At 42.0% G+C, this 27,907-nt stretch overlaps 1 protein-coding gene and 1 long non-coding RNA gene across 4 annotated transcripts in view; one reads left to right on the top strand and one right to left on the bottom strand.

The window, feature by feature from the left end:
* On the top strand, nt 1-27,860 carry LOC119707587. 2 transcript variants are annotated; one of them, XR_005258789.1, is made up of 7 exons: nt 1-441; nt 7,192-7,323; nt 13,616-13,660; nt 14,386-14,461; nt 15,669-15,868; nt 23,096-23,288; nt 26,977-27,860. It is a non-coding gene; the product is annotated as an uncharacterized LOC119707587 (long non-coding RNA). The 2 variants fall into 2 exon arrangements; XR_005258788.1 differs by having other exon boundaries at nt 14,336-14,461.
* The window catches only part of IFT81 (intraflagellar transport 81), a 38,027-nt gene continuing 27,406 nt past the window's right edge, over nt 17,287-27,907 (bottom strand). For both annotated transcript variants that reach the window (XM_038152794.1, XM_038152793.1), the window contains 7 exons: nt 26,915-27,043; nt 25,694-25,783; nt 24,708-24,794; nt 23,343-23,414; nt 23,169-23,254; nt 19,573-19,618; nt 17,287-18,679 (listed from right to left, as the gene is read on the bottom strand). In XM_038152794.1, coding sequence (XP_038008722.1) covers nt 18,497-18,679; nt 19,573-19,618; nt 23,169-23,254; nt 23,343-23,414; nt 24,708-24,794; nt 25,694-25,783; nt 26,915-27,043 — 693 coding nt within the window. In that variant the 3' untranslated portion in view covers nt 17,287-18,496. The remainder of the gene's footprint in view (nt 18,680-19,572; nt 19,619-23,168; nt 23,255-23,342; nt 23,415-24,707; nt 24,795-25,693; nt 25,784-26,914; nt 27,044-27,907) is intronic.

Below are 27,907 nucleotides of genomic sequence, written 5' to 3'. Positions count from 1 at the left end.
TATATACATTTTACAGATACAAAATCTTTGCCAAAATATGCATAATTTGCAAGTACACTGAAGTTAGAAAATGCCAGAATAAAGGTTGCCTTTCCATGCATATGCCCTGAAGGAATCTTTAATTACAAGATTCCTGGCTTCTTTTTCTAACAGTGAAATGTTCTAATTTCACTGCGGGCTTGATTTTGAAGTCCTAATATTTTCTCTTTTAAATAAAGACTGAGGGATGCGTTTCCCCAGGTTTAAAAGAAAAACAGCAGAATTGGAAAACAACAATATTCCATCCTTCAACAGCATCAGACTGCAACTTCTGTGTGTGATCCCAGGAGCCTCCTGAGTGGATTTCCCCAAGGCTGGTGCGGTGCTGCAGCCTGAGCAGTGATCCCGTGTGTCTTTTGCCATGTGACACAAAGCTACAGGTGTCAGTAAGAGGACTACAAGGTAAGGCAGCACCTGAGCAGAGTTTTAAATTAGTTACTTATTATTGCTGTCATCATTTTCATTATAGTCCTTCATGTGCAACCATTTCCAGCCTTGCTTGGAGCAGCCACGTGAATTTCCCGTATGCACGGTCACTTCTGCCCATGCAAATGAATGTAAAATGTTGATTTCTGATTTGCTCACGTTTTAAATCTCTTTGCACTCAGTTTCTGCAGCTGTGGGGGACAGCACAAAGTGCTACAGCCTGCAAATCCAGGGCCATGTGCTCAGGAGGGTCCCGCTTGAAGCTGATTTTTTCCCTCGTGGCTGTTAAGTCAGAGCAGTCACACTGACAGCACAGAAGTTGATAATGATTTATCACACATCGAGTGCACTGAATCATTGTGCCTTGTCTGCCTCTTTCTGCTGTGGATTGAAGAGTTTTGATCAATAGTGACAGCATGCAAAGCCTCAGAAAATTTGTTCATTTCCTAGAATCTCTTTCCATGCTTTGGTATTTTATATGTATAACCAAGGGGGCAATATTTCAAATCTCTCTCTGTGCACTACAGAAAAGCCCCAAAACTAGTGCTTACCTCTGCTGCACTGAAAAGGCTGTGCATTCCCAAATTCCAAATTGTCATAGAAGAAGGTTGAGGACTCAGGAGCCTGACTCCAATGAGAGAGCTTACAGGTAGGAAAACATCCTACCTCTGGAGACCCAGCCAGGGTGTGAGAGGGTTAAATACTTACTTTATATTGCTTTTTTACTTGATTAATTTAAACCAGAACTATACACCTGGTACTGAAACTGCAAACTGAAAGTTCTCTGTGAGATCTGGAAACAGCAACAGGCTTGCTTCCATAAATAATACTGAAAGTTAAACAGTGATTTCACAAGGTCCAGGACGTAGTATAAATAAGAAAGCAGAAATATCCAGGAAATCCTAAGTTAACAAATGTTTTGTTTTAAACATTATATGCTTTTCTTGATCTCTGAAAAATCATCTTCACAGTAGACACTAAACTGAGAGAAGTGAAAAAGAAAAATTTTCTCTGACTTGAGCGAGATATTTTGTCCCACTGAAAGAAGGGTTTGTTCTGAAGCTTTTCAGTGCTAATCCAAAAGCTCACAGACCTGGTGAAAAGTGAAAAAGCAATGAAATACTCTATTAATGGCACCAAGCTTGTGTCAAAAAGTCTCAGATGCCGTGTGCTGACACCAAATATCACAGCATTCAGCAGCTGCGGGAGATTGGATTAGTGCAATGCTTGGAATTGAACCATCCCAAGGGGTTTTTAGGCATGTTAGGCCAAATTCAGCCAGGAGGTAGCTGCATGGATTTGACTGGATTTATACCCAGAGAAATTTAGTCTTTTTTCTTGTGGCCAAAATGTAATGCTCAGGTTAAAACTGGGCATCTGTACAAGAGTTGTGACTCCCGTTTTCAAAGAAATAATTTTAGATGTCATCCAGTTATTTCAGGTAAGCACAGGTACTACTTCAGATCAGCAATCCTGCTGTTTTCATTTATGGCTTCTAGACCAAACTGGGTTGCTGAAAAGTGAAAAGGAGGGAGATGGGAGAAGTTCTTGGAAAATTTTTCCACTTGTAGTGTACACCACTTGCTGTTTCTATGTCCCCATTGTCCTCAGGCCACCCCATTCTAGATTCAGGACCTGCTTCAGTCACAAGTGTTCCTGTTCTGTCTAAAGCATCATCTCTGTCTGGTATTTATTACATAGTCCAGTGGACTGAACGACCTGTGAGCGGGACAGATGCCAGAGGAAAACAAGCACAGGCTGGGGGCAGCCAAAAACCTGCTGACATTGAGTCATTGAGAAGCTCTGAGGGGTATTGTCCTGCTTTGGTTTGTTTGTGCTTTTTTCTATCTATGAGTTTTTTGAGAACCACAAACTCTACTCTGGAAAATACATATTTTGGCTTGGTACAGGTTGCTAAATTCTGTCCAGCCCACTCAGCAGTATATTAACTTCTGCCACATGATTTGGTTTTTCTCTTACGGTCTCCATGGGGAAAAAAAAAAGGTGTTGGAACTGTAGTTCTTGTTGTCTGATGTTTAGGTTTATTATTTCTATGTTTGCATGTAAATGAGGGAAAGGGAAAAGTAGCCATGAGCTCCTGGCAAGTTCAGGAAACCTGGTGCTTGTGCAGAGGTGATGTGAACTGTGGCAGTGGGCAACCGTTCTGTATCAAAGGGAAGGATTATCCTTATCCTGTCTCAGAGCAGTGGGGAGGCATTTCAGCACCATTACAATAATTTCTGTATCTCAGGAGGCTCAGAGTTGCTGTAGCAACCTTTTGCTAGATAGGAATTTGGCTGGTGAAGCCCCACAGGAATCTGCTCCCACTCTTGCCTAACCTCTCACATCACATCACCAGTCTCAGCTGCCAGGGAGAAGCCCCAGCTGTGAATCAGGCAGGGTGAGGGACCCCTTTCCACAGGTTCCTCACAGAACTTTCCCCTAATTCCTGCTTTTTAGACATTTTTCCGTGGAGATGAGCTTTGCGTGTCTGAACCTGAATTGTGAAAGTGCTCATAGTAAATTGGGTGCACACAAACAAGCCCTTGTTCGTGCACTTGCAGATGCAGCCAGTGAAGATGCAAAAGCAGGGAGTGCTGCTCGGTGTGGGAAGTTTGACTGGGAGGCAGCAGGAGTTGTGGTGACACAAAAGAAGTATTATAAAGTCACCAAGGGGATCAGGCAGATGGAACAGACTTGAGTAGGAAGGAATACAGACAAGGTCCCCAAAGCCTGTTACTTAGATTTGGATAAAAAATGAAGTGTGAAGTTGGTCAGAGCATGAGGGGATGCATCACTCCCAAACCAGTTCCTTCAGAAGTGTGAAGTAGTTTCTGGAGTAATGAAAGACAGGTTTTTGGCCTTCTAGACTGATGTATGGTTGAGAATAATATTTGGAAGGTTTTATTTATAGATAACTTTGCCCAGTGGTTATAGAGAAAAGACAGTCCATGTTTTGGACTCTTGCCTCCTATTTCTAATTCTACAGATGATTGACATTGTCAAACCAAGAGCCTGGGTGCTGCCTTCCGTGATAACTCTTGGAGGAGGACGTGGCATAACTGTTGTTTCCCTTTTATAAATGGTTTAATGGTTATTACTTTAGAATCAGGACACGTAGGGCCAGTTCCTTCTCTTGTTTCCTGTTCCTACTCCCAGATCTGCTTCTGTAAGTCATTATTAGTCTGCTTAGACAAAAAATACCAGTCATGGAGCAGGTACCAAAATTAGGGGTAAGTTAAATCAATGTGCTGAGCTGGAGAACTCAGGGGCTGAGGAGCCAACTCACACTCCTTTTTGCCAGCTGTGGTGCAGGGCTGCTGTTCTGAGGTGCAGAAAGCTGAGGAACTTCAGTGCCAGGCTGTCCACCAAGGATCACCAAAGGGAGCTGTGGAGAACTCCAGGCTCTTGCTATACCAGAGATGCACCAGCTTAACAAAAAAATCCTGAGTCTGTAAGGTTAAACCAGGTTGAGTCCCTAATGCTAATGCAAGATTTAACTCTTCCAGATACTATTTAAAGTTGTTCAGGCAGTCACTAAACCCAACTAACTGTGAAAAAGATAGTTTAAAAAAATGTTTGAGTTGTGTGTGTGAGGATTCTCACTGGTTTAAAGCCCAGGTAAAGCAGGGCAAATTCCAGGAAAAGAATCTCTGTTTGGGTTTTTTTTAAACCAAGTACCTTCCAGCGTGAAGCACGTTTCAATTATGCAGAGGAGGAGAAGATCCATCCTGGCAGGTTCCTTGGGCTGCAGGGAGCTGTTGGCCTCAGACAGAAATGGGCCCATGTATGGTTATAGTCAGACGTGTCGCTGAGTGGCAGCGAGGAAGGCGAGTGGGCTTTGGAGAGCTGACTGATCTCTGTGCTCCAGCAGAGGAATCAAAACTGAATATGGACTGTGCCCTAGTTAGGCTTATTCTAACTCCCCAAAGCTGTGTGTCACCTCATGCAATTTGGGCTGCAGCCTGGGCTCTGTTTCGGGGGTGTTGTGTGTATGTTTTTTACTGTATATTTTTAAAAGAGCACCCAGTTCTGAGGAATCTATTCCCAGCTAAAGCGCACAAGCACAAGAAAGGTCAGAGAGAGGCATCTCTAGCTTTGGTAAATAAACAAATCTCTTCTCTGTGGCTGGGATGTTGTATTAATAGCAGTAGATTTGGTTTCGCATTGTGGAGCTCCTCCTGTTTCATTGCTATTGAAGATAAGAGAACACAAAATGTTCTGTCACCCTCCCTATGAGAAAACAAGCCAACAGGCAGAGACTATTATATTTAAAGATATTACTGAGGCAAAGACTCAGAGCACACAAACACCCAGGTTTATATTCAGTAACTACTGGATACCATCACTGGCACACCAGTAACTCAGCCTTAGTTAATGCCTCGCATGAAAGAGTTTGCAAGACCAAGTCACTGCATGAGAAATAAACTAAAAATAAGGGTTGAGCCTTAAGCAGATGGAAAGGCTGAGCCTTAATTTTTTCCCTTTTTCACTTTTCTTGGTGACTCAGTTGCAGCAAAAAAATTTAACAGGTCTTTTCTGCTTCTTAACCTGAGCACCCCCCAAGGCTGCTGCAGTCAGGTTTTCTTCAGCTGGTAACCTGGAATTGTTCCTTTGTAACAGGACACCAGGACTCAACAAGTTTTTCTAAGCAGTTCTTCAAAGGAAGACTTCTTGTGAAATTGTAAAACCCCCTAACTTGGCAGCAAGCATGTGTAAAATAAATTAACAGATCTGTACCCTAGAGCCTCCCTACACAAGTTCTTTGGGAATAATTAATTCTAAAATTTTACATGTAGAATATTTTACTTGGGAATATGCACCTCCAGGGTGGAAGGCAGACTTAGCCTAGTGGGGAAGAAGCATGATGGGAAGAAATGAAGAATTTATCCTCAACTAGTTGACATATATGACACAAGCCATTGCTTCTCTAACACTGGTCACTGTTACACGAGTTAATCCATGCTCAGAGTGTATTTCTTGTCCTTAGTGGCACCATTGCTCCAGTTGGGCATCAGTCCAAGAAGGAGACAGTTTTCTCCTCTGCAAATAAGCATCTTCTGTTGGAGAGCAGATTGCTGGAGATAAGTAAAAATAAACACAAAGCAAATCAGATAATTCTCCTCTCAACAGTAATTTTCCTTGTCCTTGAAATGTCCTCAGCTACAGGTTTATTTGTTTCCCTGATGCTCAGGTAGAGAGTCTGTTCAGAGGGGAGTTATTCTGCATGCAGGAGGCGTTTTGGAATACTGCACCTCCACATAGGATTCATAAACAAACCAAATGACTCAACAGAAAGAAGTTACATGCAGTGAGATTTTTTCCTCTAGGGGTATTTTTAGAGGAAGAAAATAAAAATATTGGCAGAAGATAGACACTGAAATCACCAAAATTGTTCTCTCTTCGGTCTGACCAGTCTGGAATTTAATTTATGTGCTTGCTGTGGCCCCCTGGTAGCAGTCCACCTTTCTGTGTTGTGGCAAAAACAATCTCAGCTGAGGTTAAGATGCTGCTTACATGTGTTTGTAAGTGAATATAACTTCCCATCTGCTGCACTCATTGCATTTTACATAAAAAAGGGATTAATTATTTCTTCTAGATCAGCACATATGCAAATTCCTCTAAAAAATTCAAAAGAAATTCTGGGCAGAGACAATGGACTTCTTTGACAGCTACTGATGAGTCTTTAAGATGATTATAAATGTTCAGAGAAAGTAACAATTTCTGTAGTTAGGAATTAAAAAAAAGGTAATTGTTCCATATTGTAGCTTCCTTACCATTTGAGAACAACGCCAAATTTAATTCTGCCATCACAGGAATTTCTGGCTGCAGTACATGTGAGAAAAGATTTCCATTTTGAGCATGAAATTTCTTTTAACTGTGATTTTCTGATACAACATATGCCATAGAAATGGGGAAAAAATCCCTGCAGTTTGTGTGAGGGCCTTCTGATCCTTTGGAAGGATTCTGTGTGCCTCGGTGTGTTAGTGCTTGAAAGAATTTAATCCAGATGGTTTTGGAAAGGAAGGAGTTTTATTTGTACCTGATACCAATAAGATTTTCTTTTTCAAACAGTTTTAAGTGTCATAAGGGCTGTGCTGTGAATAAGGGATTCTATATAAAATTAAAATCTTTGCATGCAACATTTTTCAATTAATTACATCATAAGCTGCTAAAATGGAAATATTTATTTTTTTTTTTAAGTGATATTGTGGAATTTCAAAGGCTCATGTAACCACTACATTTTTGTAATGATCACTGAAAAAATAGTACTGGAAACAGAGAGTATCAATTTGAATTATCCCAAGAATATCATGTTCTTGAAAGGTAAGAGATATTAAACACCCAATATATGAGAATAATAGGGAAATAAATTATTTTATCATTTCAGTATTGATCCAGTTTTCTGTCTTTCTAAAAATGAATTTGTGTACAAGGTGTGTGCAGCTGAACTTTTGGGTAGTGGTTTTGGCAGATTGAACCCGATATGAAGATCTTAAATCTGTTTGAAAAGCATCTGAATTTCCCTTCAAGGTGTATTAAAAGGCATCAAGCAGCCCCCAGTTGCTTAAGCAATAACATAATTGCTGTTCTGCTTGGCAAGGTCATCACCTGGTTCCTGATCATATGTTAATGGCAACAAATTAAGATACTTCAAGACAACGAATGTCCAACAACATTATTTTAGTATTCCACGTGCCTGAAAAATTTATCTTTTCTTTCAAGAATGAATCCTGTTCCCTGAAATGCAGCTGGAGAACGAGGGCAGCTCAGGCCACCCCAGGCCTCAGGAGATTGATAGTGCTGGCAGCTGAGGATCTAATTATGGATTATTTGGGTCGGACTCTTTTATCCCAGGTAGGTGTGACTTGATTGACTCAAAAGAGGTTAGTTCATCCCGTGCACAGGGGTTATACTGAGAGCAGGAGTGAGTTATTCCCCTAGAAATTGTCATCCTGTTAATCTTAAGGAGAGTCTAACAATTCCTGTGAGCAGACATCTTGATTTTATATGGCATTTTTATGCATATCTTAATGATACTGCACAAACTGCTGGCAATGAGATATGTTATTATTACATTTGCATTAGTTAGGTGTGTTTTTAATAAAGCTCAGGATGAAAGCATTTACTGAGAAAAATACTGTTAGGAATGTTTCCTTTACAACCTCTCTCTCAATTTGGCAAAGGCAAAGCCCAAACCAGACTGGCACAGTCTGCAATCCTTAAACTGACCATAAACAGGACACATGGCAATGGAGTGTTTATTGCATATTTTAAATTTTCATTGCTTAAGAGATTGAAAAATATTGTCTCCTTGAATTACATAATAGCCCACAACTGGATTGCTGTATTTTGATGTTTTCCACAGTTTCTTGCATGAGTATTTTTAAAATCTCCCCATTCTTGCATTTTACCTCGTATTACCTATCAATACACAGACCATGTACAGTGTGTCTGGGAGTTACTGTGGCATTAAATAAAAGTCATGAAGTCAGTGTAAATGATGGGGTGCACTAATTAGGGCGGTCTGATTTCCCTTTGTTTGTTCCAAATTCCTGTGGAGGAGCTCAGGAGGGATCTGTCCAAGACATTACATCAGGAAAGAGGCTCAGTCTGATTTATCCATCGTGTAGGCGACACATTTCCAGAACTATATGTTCCACTTTAACAGATGCATACATTCTCAGAGGGGAGGACAATGAGGTGATGCAGGAAAAAGCATTCCCTGGAAAATCAAAAGCCCAGGTGATCATTCTGTATCTTGGTATTTCATTTTCTGAGACTCACACGAAGGAGAGGAGCACGACCCTGCTGCCAGAGTAACCAGAAGTTATGAGTATTAATTTCCTGCCTTCCCAGCACTGATTGCCTGGTAGGCATTTCTTAAGTGATAAAACTCTGTCTTGTTTTCTGCTGTTTAACTTTGTGATCACTCAACATCCATTAGGGGACCAGGTTTTGATGAAGGGAAGATTTCACCTTGGCTTGGGAGCTTTTTAATAAAACAGTTGTTATTTTTCTAATTTGTCTTCATACTGTCCCTGAAGCACATTGAGGACAACAGGGACTGCAGCCAGAGGTGCAGCTCTGCACAAGTTGTTTTCTTTGAGGGAGAGGATGGTTTAGGGAGCTCCAGCCCCTTGTTTTTCGTGTCCCATGGTCTCAGCTTCTCACCTGCAGCTCTCCCCCCCTTCAGTTGTGCTCTCAGTTGTTTTGTGGCCATAAACTGAACAACTGAGTTAATAATCATCTTTCACCAAGAGATTGTGATAAGCCTGATTGTGCAGTCCCACAGAGTAGTGCCAGCACCACTGAAAAAAACATTGTCACCATAATTCCAGGCTGGTTAAACTGAGGTGCCACAGAGCAGGACAGTCCCACCTCTTCTCTTGGGTTTTCCTGACTGTTCCACGGAATGTGTTGGGGTGTGCCAAGGAACAGCTTCAGCTGAAAGCAGAGTTCTCACCACCATTTTACTGGAGGGATTCTTGTTTTGAGGAAGCTTTGGCTGAAGTTCCACACAGTCTGGGCAGCACCCTGCACCTTAAGAATCTCCATCCAATTTTTATTTTGGCTTCCTTTTAGGTTCCAGGTGCGAATTTTTGCTGGGGTTAATCTCCTGGAAACCCACATCCTCCTTGCATTCAGGGAGCAGCCACAGTGTGTGCAGTGAGAGGGCAGGCCTAACCATGCTCACTTAATGTGTTCTTTTCCTGCAGCCAGTAATCAGCCCCAACTTAATTAGCTAATGTCGTATTTGGGGATTCAATATTTATGCACCAGGGAAGCCACAACATTGCAAACCTCTCTGTTGAATGCCCTTTTAGAAAAACTGGATGTACCCATATGGATCGTTTCAAATAAAGATAAATTGCATTAGCACTGTGTGTTTGCAGGTGAAATTGGCTCTGATGCAGCTGCTGTATCAAAGAAATTTCCTTTATTATGAAACTCCAGGGTTCATGTCTCTCCTTGTGGGATGTAATACTGGAAACATTGCTGGGCCTGTGATGAGGAGTTCATCTGTTCCAAATGAACATCTCAGTAACAGGCTGTACATGGTGCAAGCAGAACATCTCCATCAAAGCATTTTGAATTGGTTTTAATTTTTTCTATTGACCAAGGAACCTGGGTTTGGTATTTTTTCCCCCAAGAGTCTAAATTTTCTCCTGAAAATTTTGACTTTGTATTCTAAAGTTGTGGGGTTTTTTTAAAGATAACTTTTTCCCCATGAAACTATATTAACATTTAATTATCTTTCTTTCTCTCAACACTGAATTTCTCATGGGGGAAAATGTTTTTATTCCCCTGTTGTATATGCTTGTATCAACAAAAGTTTTTGTTTAAGGCCAAATTTATCAGACTAAATAGGAGCTTTCACCATTGACTGGGTTATTCATTAACTGAGGTTACCCTGGAGTTGTTCTCATATGTAAAAGCAAGATTTAGTGCTTAGTGATAAATCTGCAGCTCTTCTCTTTGAGGGCTAATCCAGCCAATTCCAGCACAGTGAGGAGGAGACAGACAAGAAGCAGCAGCAGCTGTATCCAGAGCTGCCTGGGGCAATAAACCAGAAACCCAAACTCTCCCATCCCTTACCATGCTCCAAGCCAGCCAGTTTTTCTCTGGCAGCTCTTTCACATTCATGCATCTTTACAATTTTTGAAGATAACATTGAACAATATTCCAATAATATAATACAATATTAAAAATAGCTTCATTTCCTCTAAGAAAAAATAGAATTCCCAGTTATTTCAGTGTAATTAGTATTTCAGCTACAGGACAAAGCAGACACTTGTTAAAAACTGAAATGTACAAAGAACAAGCCCACAAATTCCAGGTTGTATTCTGGTTTCTAAATGAGACCCAACCTTGTGTGCACACATGCACACAGGACTTCTCTTGATCTTTCTGACATTATTAAAAAAATCTCAGGGTAGGAGAAAAATCTCACATTTCATTCTGTTGACTCAGTTAGCTCCATGAAGGAGTTGTGATGCTTTTTATGTTTGAAATTCCTTGTTGCAATATAATTAAAAGCTCCTTCAGGAATTGCCTTTATCTCTGTCGGTATCATGTTTGTTTGTTTTTTATCTGTTCTGACCTTTCCATCACACTTTTCAATGAATTCTCACATCTCAAATGTCCAGAGATTTCACTCCTGAATTGCTTTTCAGGCAGTGGCAGGGTCAGCTGAGGATACTCCAAGTGAGGACACTGACTCGTGTGCTGGGAAATTCGGTGACGTTGGAGATGTCATTCCTTTGTGTTCCAGCAACCCAAACCTCGGGCTGGATGGGGCTTTGGGGCCCTGAACAACAATATTCAGGATCAGCCTCAGGAGGTTTCACAGGGACATCAGGTTGGGAATCCTGGGCATGCCCTGAGACCACAGCCCAGAGACAGGGACTGGATTCCTGCTTTTGCTTCTGTTCCCTTCCAGAGGGGGTTTGTTCATCCAGAAAATAACATTAATGCAGCAACATGTTGGTCTGGCTACATGGCCAGCAGAATTCACCATGACTTGTTTGTCAATTATTTTGAGATTCTGCGATGGAGTTGCTGCACCAAATAGTTCATTTTAACCTGATTTGTGGATGTGCCAATGTAGTCACACGGATTCACAGGATCAGAGTCGCTTCTCTTGAGCTGTCCACAAATACTTTACATGACAATGCCATAAAATCAGGGAACTGGATATTCTGGAGTTAGAACTTGAGCCATCAGTCAGAGTCAGAGTGTAACAGAGCTCTAAAAGTGTGCATTGACACAGTGTGATCAAATTAATATAAACAATATACTCCCCAGCATATGCCACTTATCCATATAAATCCCACTGGCATGTCTAGATTTAGTTTCCATGTTATTCCTTGGATTTGATCATTAGGTAACACTGGACAACATTAATATTGAAGAGAGCAAATCTTGTACAGGATAAATGACAAGAGCATTTACTCTGTCAGTTCTCCTTTTACTTCCAGCAGGGAAACTGCATTATCATTGCCACAAACTAATCCCATTTTGTCCCTGAGTGCAGGAGGTCTGTAGCAGAGCGATACAAATGAATTAAAATATATTGATTGTATAGAAAATTAAGTGCAAACTATTTAACACATCCTAAGTGATTAGATGCAATAAAACCTTGCAGAGACAATTACACAGCTGGCAAACCCAAGTCAGGAGAGAACAATTGGGGGAGAGAGGACCTGGCTCCAGACCTTGGCTTTTCCAGTGGGAGCCTGACAAACACCTTTTGTGCTGGAGGGGACAGGTGTCAGCCCCATCCCAGCCCCTTCCACTCCCCATTTAGATTTTACATCAGGTCTCTGAGCTCTGCCTTGAAATCCCGTTTTTCTAAGCAAAGACAAAGGCAAACACCTTTTATTGGCACTGGTTCTAGAGGAGCAAAGGTGTTACATAAAGGGCTGCTGAGATTCTGGATTACACAATATTTTTAAGGGGCGTGTGATACATCAGAGATGATTTATATGTACATTTGAAAGTAGCTGTTGATTACCCAAACTAATTCTTATCCTAAACAGATCAACACCGCCAAGAAGGTAGAGAAAAACAATTCTGCAGTAGCATAAAATTAAACTGTCTGGTTTGTGGGTACACGAAAGGATTAAAGAGTATAATTTTACTCTCTTAGACCAAATGAATTCCTAAATTGGAAAAGCAGCTCTGTCCAAGGTCGCCTCTGTTGTTTCCAAAAATATCTCGAAACAAACGCAAGAGGGGCACTTTGTTGGGTGTTATCTAGACATATATAGTTTCAATCAAAGTCTTCAACAAGTGTCAGAATAAAAGTCAAACATTTGTCTGACACTGCCAAGTCACCGGCAAGTGAATCCCCTCAAAGGCTGAAAATAAATTTGATAACAGAATTAAGAATTAGGGGATGTTTTCTTTAAAGAAAAAGCCACGTTAATTTGGGATTGAATTGTAAACACCTTTTAGATATTTCGTGAAAGGCTTGTCTAATTCTTTCCACAACACTGGGTGAAGTGATACAAGGTTGTGTCCATGACCCCAGGAAAATATTTATAGTGCTTTTTCCAGTGTATGAGTTCCCTCTTTCCCTCTCTTTGTGTTTTATGCTCACCCTTCGATTAAACCTAGAAGCAGAAAAGAACCTTGATGGTCTGAGAGTTTAGAGTGGTGCATTTCCCACAGGAATCTTGAAGTGCAGCATAGTAAATAAAAACCCCAAAAGGAGCAGTATCACAACAGCGAGAGCCCGCTGGGAGTGAGCCACGCTGCACCTTGCTGTTAGAGCCTGGTTAGGAGCTGGGGGAGATGTTTCCTGGGGGAGATTTCATGTCAGGATGATGCTGGCACTGCCCGATTCCCCTCACTGCCCCAGGAACATGAACTGCCTCCCTCACTGCTCCCCGAGCCCACGGGAAGGGAAAACCAAGGAGAGAAACCCTTTGGGCCACAAGATGTAACATGAGTGTGAAATATTTGTGGAGCAGGTTGTCTGTGGGTGACTTTCAGTGCTCTGATGGTTCTGTTTGCTTTTTAACACGCTATAAAAACACACCAGGCTCCAAGCAAGAACGAGGGAGATGGGGACAGTGTTTTATAAATACTTTATCAAACCTCCAAGGTTTTAATGCTGCAGTCCACAGAAAGCTGCTTTAGGGCACTGCATCTTTAAATAGCAGTTGATAAGCAAAATGTATGATTTTAATGTGATTTTAATTTTAAATGTTGCCATTTTTAGAATCCCAAAGTAATTAATCAGCCCTTTTTGCTCTGGGTAATTCTTCACTAATGGCTCTAAAACTTCTATAATAACTGCAAAGAAATGCCTAAACCCTGGTTTACTCACCAGAAAATGCTGTGGTAGTGTAAACCAAGTAAACTGCTGAATTATTAATGCTTTATAACCTTAGAGATTCAACTGCTGTTTAAAAAAGAAAAAACAGATATTACCACCCCCCCCCCAATTTTAACTGCAGATAATCTTAATGGTTTTTAGGTTCTTTTCAGTATGAACCAGTTGCAAAATGTATAAAGAAATTGGGAGATTGGTTCCTTCATTATTTCCCTTACTTGGTCGTTATTTGTATGTGATGTAAATCTTTATGGTTTTGTTGGTGTTGCTCCCAAAGAACAAAGCATATTTCCTATTCCATTCCAGGAAAAATAAGAAGGGAGAGAGAAAGGAATTTCTCTTTGATAGCTGGTAAGATCCCATTTCTCATATTCCTGTCAACTGCATTTTTTTCTGCAAAAAAATTTAGCAACATTTTTAGCAAAAAATGCAGGTTTGGGCTTTATCCTATTTCAAGAATAGACTTAATTAAGTGCTTATTGTATAAACGAGTGGGCTTAGAACTTGAGCAGTTGCAATAAAATTTAGAAGCTTAAAAATGACATCTTACTGTGTATTAAGAGACTGAACTGAAGCAGGAAAATAGACATTGGCTTGAGTAGATCCATTTGCAGGGAAAAACTCCAGCTCCTGGCTTTCAACAAATGCTGGATGTGTGTATCCTAATGAGCAAAAATGGAGTTTTTTCATTGCTATGCAGAATGGAATGGCAAAAAAAAAGGCAAAAATACACTTTTTAATAATAAATATAAATAATGCCTTTAAATACAAGGTAAAGAATACAGTTTTAATCAAATGATAAACACTCTAAATATTTCAGCACTGGATTTGTGCAACAGCTTCTCATAAATGTCTACAAAAAGTCAAACCACTTTGCTCAAGACTTGTTATTCGGATTGTTTGTGCTGAGAAAATCTTCCACAAACATTTAATTTTTGTTATAAATTAGAGCATGTCCAATGGAACATTGATTTGTGTTGGCTGAAAGGCGTTATTTTAGATAATTACTGTTATTTTTACTTTCAGTGTGCTGTAAATCTGATGATGGGCCCTTTAATTCCTGCTTGTTCTGTCAGGATGAAGAACAGAGCTAAATCCAGCAGACCTTGTTTTGGCAAAACTCCCACTGAAGTCAGGGCTTGTGAAAGTCAGGTTTGTCTCCCAGTTCCTGCTGATTATTTGGGACATGTTTGCTCCTTCTCCAAGTGCCCAGAGCTGCTCACCCAGGATGACACACCACGGGAATCGGGGAAACCAGTGTGAAAAATGCCCTTTTCACCCGCTGCCCTTGGAATAGCACGGATTGCCTCGGGCGTTTGGAGAGCCCGCCTTAAATTCAGAGAGAATTTAAAGAACTCTTTAAACGAGCTGGGAACAGGTCAGATTCTGATTGTTAGAAAACAACTCCCCCCGTGGGTGTTGCCAGACAGGTGGGTCCTTGTGATAAAGTTGTTGATTCGTGTAACACTTCCTTACTGGAACGCTGGCACGGCCGCGGGATGGCAGTCCCTTACAGTGCCCTGCAGCGAGGCAGCTGAAGGGTTAACGGCGTTCCCGGGGCAGGAACCTGCTGCCGGGAGTGATAACACCGGGCACGGGGATTTGCCTTTTACAGGAGCTCTGAGCAAACAGGGCCAGAGAGAACCCAGAGCTGCCCTTGTCCCAGGCAGGGTGATGGAGGAGTGTCCCACACCCCTCTGTGTCAGCTTGACCCCAAGGGGACACTTCAGGTGACAGAGCTCCAGCCCCCTGTGTTCAGTCAGTCTCCATCTGCCTTCCTGGGGGAGCTGGCTCCAGGCCGGCCAAGCACTGCCAGAGAGGGGATCCATGGGCTCGGCATCCATGGCTCTCTGGGGACAGTCACCAGGGAGGGAGCACCAGCTGCCTCTGGGCCAGACACAGAGCACTGATCCAAGGTGCAGCTCCAGTTCCTGATCCCAAACTGATTGCATAGGTAGCTCATGATCCATGGACATCTCCAGGCACTGCTGACACCTCTGCTGCAGCCTGTTCTGCAGCTGAGAGCAGCATCACACTGCAGGGAAGTCTTGTCAAGAAAGCTCTGGAAACTGGGATATTTAAACACAAAAACCTTCATGACTGTGGCACCTATATGCAGGTGACATCCTCAGCAGTAATCTCCATGAGAGTAAAGAGATGAAAATAAGCAGATTTGGGTAGGAAAAGAAGTTTTATAACATCCGTTTTAGTTATTATAGTTCAAATGGAAGTAAGATGGTACCTCTAATATAAACCAAATTATCTGATACCCAGATGGTACATGGCTGCTCCCACAAAACAGTGGATGTGTTGCTTTCTCATGCCTCTTTCTGATGTCTGGAATTATTTCATCTCTCAGGTCCATGTGGATCTTGCTGTAGCTCCAAGGACAGCTGAAATCAACATCACTAAATCCCTCAAAACTGCAGAATATTACAGTAGTTTTATAGCTGGGATGCCTCCTCATCCAGTTCTGGACAGGGATAAGGAGAAGCCTTTGGAAAGTGAGCTGCTGCTCATGTGACTGCTTGGATTGGTGTTCCAGCTGGGACAAATTTGGTAAGTGCTGCTGCCCTAAATTTACCTAAATTTTTGATTTTTTTTTACCTTTCCAATAGAAATGCAAGTATTTTGCCATTTAGAATGTTTAATCTTATTAACCAGCCAGGCTAGTAATAATAACAAAGTAAAAAACTGAGAAGTTAGCTTTATGTTGCAAGATAGGAACGGTGAAATTCCAAGATTTTTGAATGCTCCCATCAAATCCTGAACTAGGTGGAAAAGCCAGTGAACAGAATCCATTAAAGCTGCATTTATTAAATGTCCACTTGTATAAAAAGCTAAAAATAGTCTTTGAGTTTTTCCAATTTTCCTTTGATAACAGTTATTATGATTTTTTGCTTCATCTCAGAAAGTCATTTTGCTGCTGCTGCTGCAGTGCATGATGTGTGCCCTTTCTTGGTGCAGCACAAATGACAGAGCACTAATCAGATCAGAACAACAATCACGTCATCTTTGAGTAACTAGCAATAAACTGTTTTTATAAGGAAGAAAGATGAACTATTTTTAGAGTAACTGAATAGAAAACTAGAAAATGATTGTACTCAGTCTTACTCCACATCATTGCTGTGAATTTCCAAGGAATTGCTTTTTCCTGGGCAGCGGGCTAATCCCCGTCATACATCTTTGTGTAAATGGTCCAGTCAAATAGGATTTCTAAGGTTTGGTTAAAAGTTTTGACTCCCAGTCTATGAAATCCCCTTTCTCCCTGCCCTGTCTAGTGACTCTGAACCACAGGCTGATTCCTAAGTAACCTAAATGTCCATTTTTGGTGATTATCCCACGTTTTCAGCATGTCTCACATCTCCCTGTCTGTGTTATTTTACTGTTGCTGTCAAGCCTTCAGCGAACGCCCCCGTTGGAAGTCCAGGAATGGCTTTGCCATGGCTCCTGCAGCTCTGCCCCCTGTGCAGGTGCTGTGTGGGAATGATGGCACAGGGCAGGAGGCACAAAGCACCCAGGTGTCTCTGGAGATGGCTGTGCCCACCCCACACAGCCTGGCCTTTCCTGAGCTTCTCCCTGCCAGAGATTCCTTCCCTGCCTCCCTGGATGCTGCAGCAGTCAGCTCCTGGAGCAGGGGGTGGTGGCACAGCTCCACCTGTGCCTGTGCCTTCCTTCCACCCCGTGCCAGGGGCACCCTGCTCTTCTCCTGGCCTGGGAGAGTGGGGTCAGCGTGCAGCTGTTGGGAAAAACTATCTGCAGCTATCTGGCAGCGTGGGAGGGCTGGCATGAGGATGTCCTGGGATCTGTGGATCTGAGACCCACTCCTCACACTGTGAGGAAGCTTTGGAAGCTTCTCAAATAAATGTAATTAAATAACTCATTTTTCCTGTGGCCCAGCCACCAACAATTTCCTTCTTTCACCTAAAAAATGTAAAAAAGAAGAAAACCATACAGTCAAAATGTAGTTTTGCCAGCTTTTATTTTAGTCCTGTTAACAAATATATTTAATGCAAAGGCAAACCAGGAACTCTATAATTACCATACTCTCTGGATATAGACACCAGCAGAAGATCTCATAGTTAGGTATCAAAGAAAGCAAAATTACTTTTTTTTTATATCCTGAAAAAAGACATTCTACTTCAGGCAGGAAAAACTATAAAAAACCCCACCAACCTATCTAGGAATCCAGTAAGCCAAGGGAGAACAGCAGGAGTTCTGGTCCCACAGAATTATCTCTGTGCTGCTGATCTGTGACAGGGGCCAGGAGCTGCTCATCTGGAATGGTGACGAGTGAGGGACACTCTGAGTCCTCACCTCCATCCCTGTGCCCCAGGCTCAGCCCTGGGCCCTCTCTGAGGGCAGGGACAGCTGCCTGAGGCTCCCAGCTCAGGGCTGCACTCCAGGCCAGATGCAAGAACCCCTGGGCCATATCCACATCCACGGATAACCTCCAGGCCTGGGATGACCCTCTTTGTGTGTGTAATCCCTTTGGAATTGCACTGTGCAGACAAAACAGCTCAAAACTCCTCCCTGGGGAAAGCTTCAGCTGAGCTCTCTTTACATTTTCACTCTCAGAAAATACAAAGGGGGTAAATGTGCAAGAAAAAAAACTTCTGTTAAAAACAACAACAGCAAAAGATAATGGAAAAAGCTCAGAATCCAAGTGATTGTTCTCCAGGCAATCAGCTGAGCTCAACTGTGCAAGGAAAGAATGGCCAGGAGTGCTGGGGCCAGGCCAACAGCTCCTGCTGCCACACTGGGTGAGTAAGGACAATGGGGACAACAGGGCCAAGCCAGGAGGGCCACAATTATACAACATCAAGACTCTCAGGCCTTGCAAAAATGTAACCTTATCGATAGAGAATGAGAGGCAGAGCAATTACGTGAGTTTTCTGTGACCCTGCAGAAGGATTTGTTTCCCTTTGATCTCCCTGTAGATGCTGCCATTCCTGGCCTCATAAAACACAGATTTACGAGCAGGTTCACCCCAGTGCAGCCCTCCCGACAGCTTCCAACCATGGCACATGGGCACGGAGACACTGGAGCAAAAGATTCCAGAGGGGTTTCTTTGCTCTCTCTGTTTATGCACCAAAACCAAACCATGTACAAAAATTGCAGAATTGAAGAAAGCAACGATACTTAACAAGAGTCCTTCTACTTCATGTGGGTATCAGGAGGAAGAATTCATAACACAAGCCTATCTTTACCTCCTTCCTGAATGATCTGACCGATGGCTGCTTGATTTTGTTGTTTCAGAAAACATTCTCTCTTACATTCCATTAATTTCTCAAAGTCCTGCCACATTTTCATTTGCTTCATATTCGGCCCGTGACTTTCCCGCACAACTTTCTGTTTCTCTCGTAGTTTCTGTTAAAAATACAGAAATATCAGATTTCTGCAACAGCTCTACACCACAAAAGTTGCTCACATAAGCAGCTTGGAATGACAGAGATTTTTATATGCTATGGAAATATTGTTTTGTTCACCCTGATAACACTCCCTGCAAGTGCTAAAGGCATTAACACCTGGGACTTAGATCTTTGTATGGATTGACAACTATTTCCATGGTTTTCAACTCTCTAGTCTTATCTATTTGAGAATTTATGCTAAAAATCTGACATCATTTCCATGCAGAGCCCTTGCAGTATCAAGGTACAACCACCATGATACTCTAACACAAAATCAATGTTTCACAATTAAACCCCCTCCTGATTATTAAGAGAGGCAGCCCAGACCTGTAAAAATCACTCAGACTGACTAAGAAAAGGAAATTAATAAAAGCTGTTTGGTGGGACTTGCTAAGCCCAGCCTCGTCCCTGCTGATCTGAGCTTCAGACAAGATTAAAACTGGACAACTGCTTTTGTCTGACACTGCTGATCCCCTGGCCTTTAGCAGCAGTGATAAGGGTGACAGGCTCGGAATTTATTGTCTTCAACAGGTTGCTTTATATACAACAGAAAATCTGAGCTGGCACAGTTCGTTATGCCCCTGTGTTTCAGGGTCTTATCCAAATGGTTTTCAGGGAATGTGCTGTCACATTGAGCCTTTGCCTATCCCTTACAGCAGCTCATGCTATTCCCTGCAGGAAATCAAGCCCTGAGGAGGGAGCAGGATCCTTTTCCAGGGTATTAATTACCAATGCCAGCAGTGATGGAATTTTCTTTGTAGGCTGCACAATGCTTTTTATAAAAGACTGACCACAGCCCCACAAAAATACAAACTGTACAAAGGCTGTACAAGGTAAAAGCCTCATTCTTACCTTCCCAAGGTTTTCTTGTTCAAGGATAATTCGTGTATACTGTTCTCTAAAGGAAAATAAAATTATTTTATCATGATTTATCATGGTTTTATGTAACAGGACAGAATAATGATGCAAACGTGGAAAATGATGGAAGTATTGGGAGGTTCATAAAGGAGACAGAAGAGGAAACACAAAGAAACCTTTTTGTCATTGGACAAAATGAATCCTTGATATGAAGGATCAGATCTCCTTGTCTCAGCTGTGCAGCTGGGAAAAGTGATACTGGCTAAGGTCTCTTACATTTTTTAAGCAGGCATGATCACTGCTCCTTCTAGCTTGAGGGCAACAGTGAGGCCGTGCAGATGAGATCCTGATCCTTTTTGTAATTCATTTATCCTGGTGACATCCTGAGGGGAGCCACAGCCTCACTTGTACAGGTGTCAGAATTTACAGACCCACAGCCCTTAACTGCTGTGAATGCAGGGTTGGGATGAGTGGGAAAGTCCAGGAATGAGGGGGAAAGTCCAGGAATGAGGGAGAAAGTCCAGGAATGAGGGGGAAAGTCCAGGAATGAGGGAGAAAGTCCAGGAATGAGGGGGAAAGTCCAGGAATGAGGGGGAATGGCATTTCAGCCCAGGCCTGACAAGGCCCCTGAGTGCAGTGGCAATGCTGCACCTTCCTCTCCCAGAATACAGCCCTCACATTTCAGGGCCTGAGCACAGGCTGAGAAGTGTTAATGCTGACTTTCAGCATGGAAAGCCCTGGCTGGCCACCTCTGTCTGTATCAAGTGGCCTCATCACTCTGCAATACCCAAAGCTGACGCATGACCCTTGACAGTAAAATATGCAAACCACAACAGCACTGTCCACAGACAGCACAGGGACTTATCTATAGCTTTTCTGAAATGTGACCATAATAAAAAAACCTTGTACTGAGCCATTTGGAAAAAAAAAATCAATTCTATTTTGTGTGTAATTATTACATTGTTCTGGTGTGAGAATCAGCCAGTGGAATTCCAAAGAACCCAGCTCATTTAAAGAGCTTTCCAAAGTGCTCAGGGTAGATGACCTCTGAGTAAAGAAATCCTAATTTCCAGAAAGAAATGTCCCCCTTCACGATGCCAGAGCCTGAGGGTTTCCTGGAGTGTGAGAGCAGCTGTGTGGACCAAAGCTCTGTGTTCCCTTATTCCTTCCCTTTCTCCCAAGTGCTGCAGGACTTTGACTGGAGCACTTGGGCCTGGGGCCAGCTGCTCCTGCCTCTACAGGAACGGAGCTGGATCACATTGGGATCTCTTGCTCTTGGACAATTCCAGCCAGAACAGATCTGAGGCTGCTCCAGGTGCTGTGCTGTCCCACTGATCCCAGCAATCCTGGCTGAAGCTGCTTCTTTGCCCTGGCACACAGCACATGTTCTCACACATTTGGCCTCCAGAACACCCTCTTTTTTTTTTTTTTTTTAAGTAGAGTATGCAAAGTAATCATCAGAAGATTTTATGTCTTTCCTAGTAAGTTTTTCTTTACTATTTATAATGATGACTGGAAAGAATGTAACTTAATAACTTTGTTAAAACCCCACAACTTTTTATTTTTAGAAAAGAAAATTAACTTTTCACATTCCTAACAAGTGACTCCACGGAACAGAGAGTTTATATTCAATAAAGAGGGTCTGAATTAAGACATTTTTTGTTCAATATGTTGTTAGGAAAGTGCAATTCTATTTATGGTTCATTTTTACTCCGTTTACATTCCAGCACTTGCTGAAAAATACATTCAGGTTCTAAAGGGATGTCTAGAGAAAAATGTCATCGTCTCATTTTATATTTTGCTAAGATCTCTCTACTGAACGTTGCTGTAACTCACTGAAAGGAGACAGCTCTGTGACCTCTTAGCAAGGTCAGGACTGCGGCTGGTCCCTGTGGGAGGATAATTTCCACAGTGGGGAAGTGAAACAGGGACAGCACAGAGGGGTAACAGCCTGCTCACATTCCCTCCCCATACCTGGGATTCATGGCTGGGCTCGTGCTCTGATGGCTGCTCTGTGTGAGTCCCCACATCCTGGATGTTCAATTCCCAGGATCTGAGTTGCAGTGAACCAACCTGAGCTCCCACTCCTCGCTGTCTGACCCTGCTGCCTCAGGTCCTCATCTTCATGAATATTCACATCATCACTAAGGTTTTATCTGTTCAGCCTTCTGCTAAATTGTGCTGTTTCATCTTTCCTTCATCAGATAAATGCTTATTTCCTACAGCCTTTCATTATTTTGAGAGATGGAGCAAGAGCCCTGTCAGCCTCCATCACCTTTTCTCTCCTCATCCTTTCTCTTCTCCCTCCCCAACATTTGAGTTTTGATTCTTTGCTTACTCTTACTTTGCTACACTCTTTACTACACAGTGTTTGAGCACTCCCATGCCTCACACCCCTGCAGAGGGTCTCTGTGATGGATGTTACCCTGCTCCTTCCCTTCCTGGTGATCTCTGCCTCCTGTTCCAGACCATGGAGTGCAGCTCCACTGGTGCAAGGGGCTTCAGGAAAGGGTCTGATGGATTCTCCTGAGAGAGTTTTCTCACTGTCTGACACATTTCCCTATCAATGGCCATAAAACTGAGCAAACGTGAATTTTAGAACTGTTTTGATGAATGTTTTCATGACTGGGAAATACTCCGGTGGGAAAGCAAAGACCACCTTGTAAAACTACTGACACCAACTGGATTATTTTGTTGACAACAAGGATCTAAGATTTACTTTTCTGGAAAACAGAATTTCTATTTCATGCAATATTCTGAAACTTTGAAATGCTAATTATGAAGAATAAACCCTGGTTATTTTGACACTTTTACCAACTGGAAATTATAAATGTTTTGGATTTCCCTGATGCTTAATTTTGAAACAGTTTGTTGACTGTTGCCTGAATTTTGTTTCAGCTTTTACGTTGTATTAGAAGATTGAACATACACAAAATTTTCAACAGGATACTTTCACAAAAATATTTAGTTAAGTTACACTTAGTTAAGTGTAAAAAAATCCCTACAACATGGTAACATTTAGACTTCTTAGCACAGATAATGAATCCGAAATATCTTATTCTCAGAAAACATTTCCATCTTTGGCAGGAAAAATTTCTATTTAAAATAGAAGACTACACCAAAAATAATCAGCAGCTCAATTTATAGTATTTCCTGTTTCTCTTGCTGCCAGTCAAAGGCGAGGGGTCCTGAAAAGAGTCATGGGGTGAAGGAAGTGGCTTTTTAGTGGAGTCAGTGAAACTGAGGGTAAGGGTGGAGGTTCATGGGATGGTGCAGAACCATCCTCAGAGTGTGGGGCTGCCAGTTCAAGCCTGTCCTGGGCTGAGAATCTCCAGTGGGAGGGACAAATCTCCTGGTATGTCTAACAGGCTGTACGTTCACAGCAGTATAGGCTGGAATCCGAGGTGCTTATTTTTAGATTATTATGATGTTTCTAAATTTATCAGGTGAACTCCTCCGGCCCAAATGCCAATGAGAAAATTCCTGACTTCAGCCTCAGTTTGTCAATCTCCTTCAGGTCACCCCGAGGGGAGAGAATCCTGCCAAGGGGAGAGAATCCTGCCAGGGGGAGAGAGCCCTGCCCCGCTCACCGAACCGCCCTGCGCCGCTCCTGCGGGTCTGGGGACACGTAGGCCTTCATCTCCTCCTTGGCACGCTGCAGCTGGATCTCCAGGCTCTGTGAAGAAATACATCATCAAATACATCTACGGGTGTGTATTTTATAATTGCCATTTCATTTCACGGTGAACAGTTTGTGCTCTCACCCTTTTCATGCAGTTAATGTAATGGTAGTTGCTCTCTTCCTGGGCACACTCCTCAAGAAGCCCTTTCACTTCCTGTGGGAAAAGAGAAGATTCCAAAGCACATGGTGACTGCAAGCTCCCAGGAGATGCCCTGTGTTGCCATATGAACCACGAGAGTTTATAATATTAACAATAGTAATAATAATAATAATCCTGAACTGATAATTTCTCAAACGTTTATAAAATTTGGGCTTCTCACAAGTCTCTTTTATAGTGAAAGACAACTGAGTGTTTTTAGATTTGCAGTTTCAGTCACAGTCAGAGATGCAAAATGGCTGTTACCAGGTTTTTATTAATGCCTGACTTGTAACAGACACTTCAGCAGTGCTGCCAAGACTCCAGTTCCTCAGCACATCTGAAGTGCCAGGCACAGCTGTGAACAAGCATTTCCTGGAACACATCTGCAAAGTGCATGTTAGAAACAACAGACATGCCAATAGTATGTCAATCACCAATCAATAATTACATGGAGGAGTCTGGACAAGTGGATTGCTCCCATCTCTAAATGGTCCATTCCCAAAAAGCCTCATGGTCCCAATGGAATTCCTGTACACATTCCAGGCTGCACAGCATTTGCAATTCCAGAGCTCTGTCACTGCGTGATTTCCAGACCATCAGCTGGAAAAATGAATTCTACAGTTCAACTGATGTCCAGCTCGGTCAGTGGCTGTGATTGTCACCACGTGGCAGAAAATGACTCGGAGTTGTCTGCCAAGAAGAAGAGCCTTGATTGCTGTTGTAAAATAGTTCCTTTGGAAGGTCCATTTCATACCAGGTCCACCTGGTACGAAGGAACTTTTAGAGCAGGAAAATAACTGTCTATATATCCAGCCACACTTTAAACTCCCTGTTTACCTTGCAGTATATTCTTCTGAGGGTGAGCCTTGAGAAACCAAGCCCAGTGAAAATTCACAGGAGTGATGGAGTGAGACAGAGCAGGAATACAAGACATACACTTAATGAAGTCTCCTCTCCACTACTTTCAGTCATTAATTATCCACTGAATTTGTTGCTAATGCAGTGAAACTGCTAACTACATATAAAGATTTGTCTTGATCAATTAATCTTTATTTTCTGGTCAAACTCTTCCCTAACAGACACTGTGCAGGGCAGCAGCATTTCTGGCAGGCTCACGTCCTTGCTGATCAGAGCTGCACCCTGAGTCCATGTGCTCAGGACCTGTGTGACAGCAGCCACCCCACACAGCAGCTCCAGGCATGACCTGTGGGTCACACTGACTGGATTTGTACTTTGCTCATGCTGAGGGAGGGCAGGGAAGCACTGTATTCCAGCATCAACCCCATGCAGGAGCCAGCCCCACCTCACCTGCTCCAGCGCCGAGCGGTTGGTCTCCAGCCCGGCCGCACAACTGTCATACTGGATCTTCTTCTCATCACATTCTTGAGTTAATTCCTTGGTGAAAAGGGCAAAAGGGCACGTCAGTGAAATCTTGCTCTGGCTGGCATGTGACACTCAGGCCCCTCACACACCAGCCCCAGCTCCTGGAGTGTGACCCTGGCTGGCACACAGCTGTGGTTACGCAGGGAAGCCACCAACCCCCCACATTCTGGGGATCAGAGAGAAGGAAATTCCCTCTGCTCCCTGCCAGGGTAACAAGGCTGTGTTTGCAAGAAGAAAGGATAAATAATTATAAAAACAGACATTAAGGAAGGATCACTTTAAGTGTTCCCTATGAAAAGCCACTTGTGCATAATCACTGACACTTTGAATGGAACCATTAAAAGTATGTTTTCTGGAAATTTCACTGATAGATAAATGCAATCGTTTATTTAATTCCATGGTAATGAGCCAACTTATGGCAGCTGTACACCCAAAAGACTTTTTTTCCCCAGCTCTCTATAAAATTTTGAGAACAAATGGACAAATTTGTCAGTGCCACAGACTAAAGCAGGAATTAGATCAATGTAGCCAACATTTGGATGAGAAGTTATCTGCAATCCACTCAGAAAAACAGTGTTGGTGAGGACCACCAGTGCTGAAATACAGAAATAGCTTTGCAACTACTCTGAAACTAACTTTGCTTTGGGTTTGAACTATGACTTTTCACATTTTCCCCTGATGTAGTAATTTTTTAAATTGCTATAAAGGACTGAATTCTGTGCCTGCACTGTCAGCTTTTACAAATCCCAACCTTTAGCATGTTGCTGCAAATGCTGTTGACACATTCTGCTATTTCCAGCTTTGCCTTGGAGTTGATCAAGTCCTTGTGGAGCCCTTCAGAGATCTGTAAATTGGATTTATTTGTGGGTTTGACTCGGTTTACACAGAAAGAAAGGAGTGTTTCTACAAACCTGGCAGTTCTGACGCAGCTGCCTCAGCTCTTTGATGACAGGAGCAAGGCTTGCCTTCTTCTCTGCCACCATGGCATTCAATTTCTTCACCTGAGAAAGGGATAAAATAATATTCATTAACTCTATAACCCTAATTGTACATTTATGTAATTAGGAATGTGAAAAGAAAGGGAAGTAAACCAAAATACGGAGAGAAAAAAAATGTGTGATGAAGCCTTAATTATCCAACTGATGTTCAGGCCTAATTAAAAAGGGAAAAGCCCAGCTGGCAGTGAGGTCATTCCCACAAATGAGGCAAATTCTGCTCCCATTGTTCCAACTGAGGACATCCCAAAGAAGTCCAGGGCACTGCCCTTGTGCCAGACACCAAAGAGCTGAAGGAGCAGGGGAGATGAAGGGGATGCACAGAGGGGGCTCAGAGAAAGGAGGAAATCCTTAACAAAACAAATACATTTGCACAGGTTAAATAAAGCTTGAAAATGCTAAAACTGAGTCACTTTGATATATTTAGCCTGAAAATTCAAATTGCATCCACCTTTCTGTTTGAGAGTAATTCTATTTTAGCTACCCCATTGTATTTTAGAAGTGCCCTAATGAGTTAAAAAGATGCTGTTTTGCTTTTTGCTCTCTTATAATATTTTAAAATTAGAAATTCAAGTTCTTTCCTGCTTCTATGGCTATGTGGGCAGGTAAATTAAAACATGACAGTTCTAAGGGCAATTGAAAATCAGGCTATAAAGAAAAAGACAAGCTATTTAGCTCTTTAAGCATATTAAGTATCTTTTCAACAAATGCTTAACTCCAGTGATTTACAAACATTTTAGAAAAAGCCTCCATTACAGATTCAAACCATTTGTCTCTTTCAAATAATGTGTCAAATAAGAACAAATATGAAACCACTTCTGAAATTACCAAAAAAAAAAAAAAAGTTAAAAAATCAAAGACAAGAAGATTTGATATCCCTAAAGTTTCTGGAGGGGAGAAAAGAAGGATTTATTTGTATGATTTTAAAGAAAAGAAATGCACATTTTAGTAAACTTTGTCAAGATTATCTTTACAGATGTATTTGTTAGAAATGTTTATATATATATATATATATATATATAAGCACAGATTATGAGCTTAATGACAAACCCAAACAAAAACATTAAATTGGGTTTTATATGGTGAAGAACCAGATACTCAAACTGAGGAAATGCAATAGTTTAGGACAAAAATCACCATTTCAGACATGTTATCTAATGTCTGGCCTTTCACTTCATCCATTTCACTCTTCACTGCAGAGACTCTTTCCAGCTCCTCCTGGGTGTAGCTGTATCCAGAGATTCCTTTCTTCTCCTCGATTGCTTGCTGCAGACACAAACAGTAAATGCTGGATATGAGCCCATTAACCAAGAAACTGTAAATTCCTTCTTGGAGCCAAATATTGTGAAGTGAAAAGGGTAAGTACAATAATTAATTTATTTTATTAATCAATTTAATATAATTAATCTAGGTTCCAGAAAAGTAGATTTTATCTCATGCCTGAATAGCAGGACAATAAAAACCCTCTGCAAATACAATATTTGCTCATCCAGTGGTCAGTGAAGTGAACAGAGAGTTTCCACAGAGCAAAGTGGGCTGGAGGTCAGGCTCTGAAGAAGTTCAATGTGTAAAATCTGTCTGCTTGATCAGAAGATGCAGCAAATTATTTTGTAAAGTATTTTGGTAACAAGAACACAGGGATTGGAAGAAAATACCACAGAGTGTTCCTGCATTTGGGATGCTTACAGTTATCCAGAGCAGAAATCCTTCTGGCTTAGGGAAGATTCATCCAGTTTTAAATTTAAAGACATTTTCTTCTAAATATTCTGGGGTTAGAATGTTTCCTTCTTGAATGCTCTTTCTTTAAATACTATTCCTATATATTTTACAGCAGTAACTTGGATCCTATTTGCTGCTGGTCATTCTCTAAGCCCTCACTACATCTATGGATACCAAAAAGTAATTTAAGCATCCAGCCTTGCCCTAAGCAGCATTTGTACAGATTCACCATCCACTTTAAAAAGCAGGAAAAAAAGAAGCTGCAGACCAGTCTTGATGGACACAAAGTACAGCAGCCTCAGAGTCAACAGCCAAAAATCCCTTTTCTCCCCAAAGGCTCCGTCAGCGAGGGCAGCAGGAGCTGGGGGTGATACACATTGGAATAATGCCAGCAGCATCCCTGGGATGCTC

The sequence above is a fragment of the Motacilla alba genome, chromosome 15, assembly GCF_015832195.1.
Source record: "Motacilla alba alba isolate MOTALB_02 chromosome 15, Motacilla_alba_V1.0_pri, whole genome shotgun sequence".
Lineage (NCBI taxonomy): Eukaryota > Metazoa > Chordata > Aves > Passeriformes > Motacillidae > Motacilla > Motacilla alba.
The sequence above is the reverse complement of the archived record's forward strand: the minus strand, read 5'-3'. Positions and strand labels throughout refer to the sequence as shown.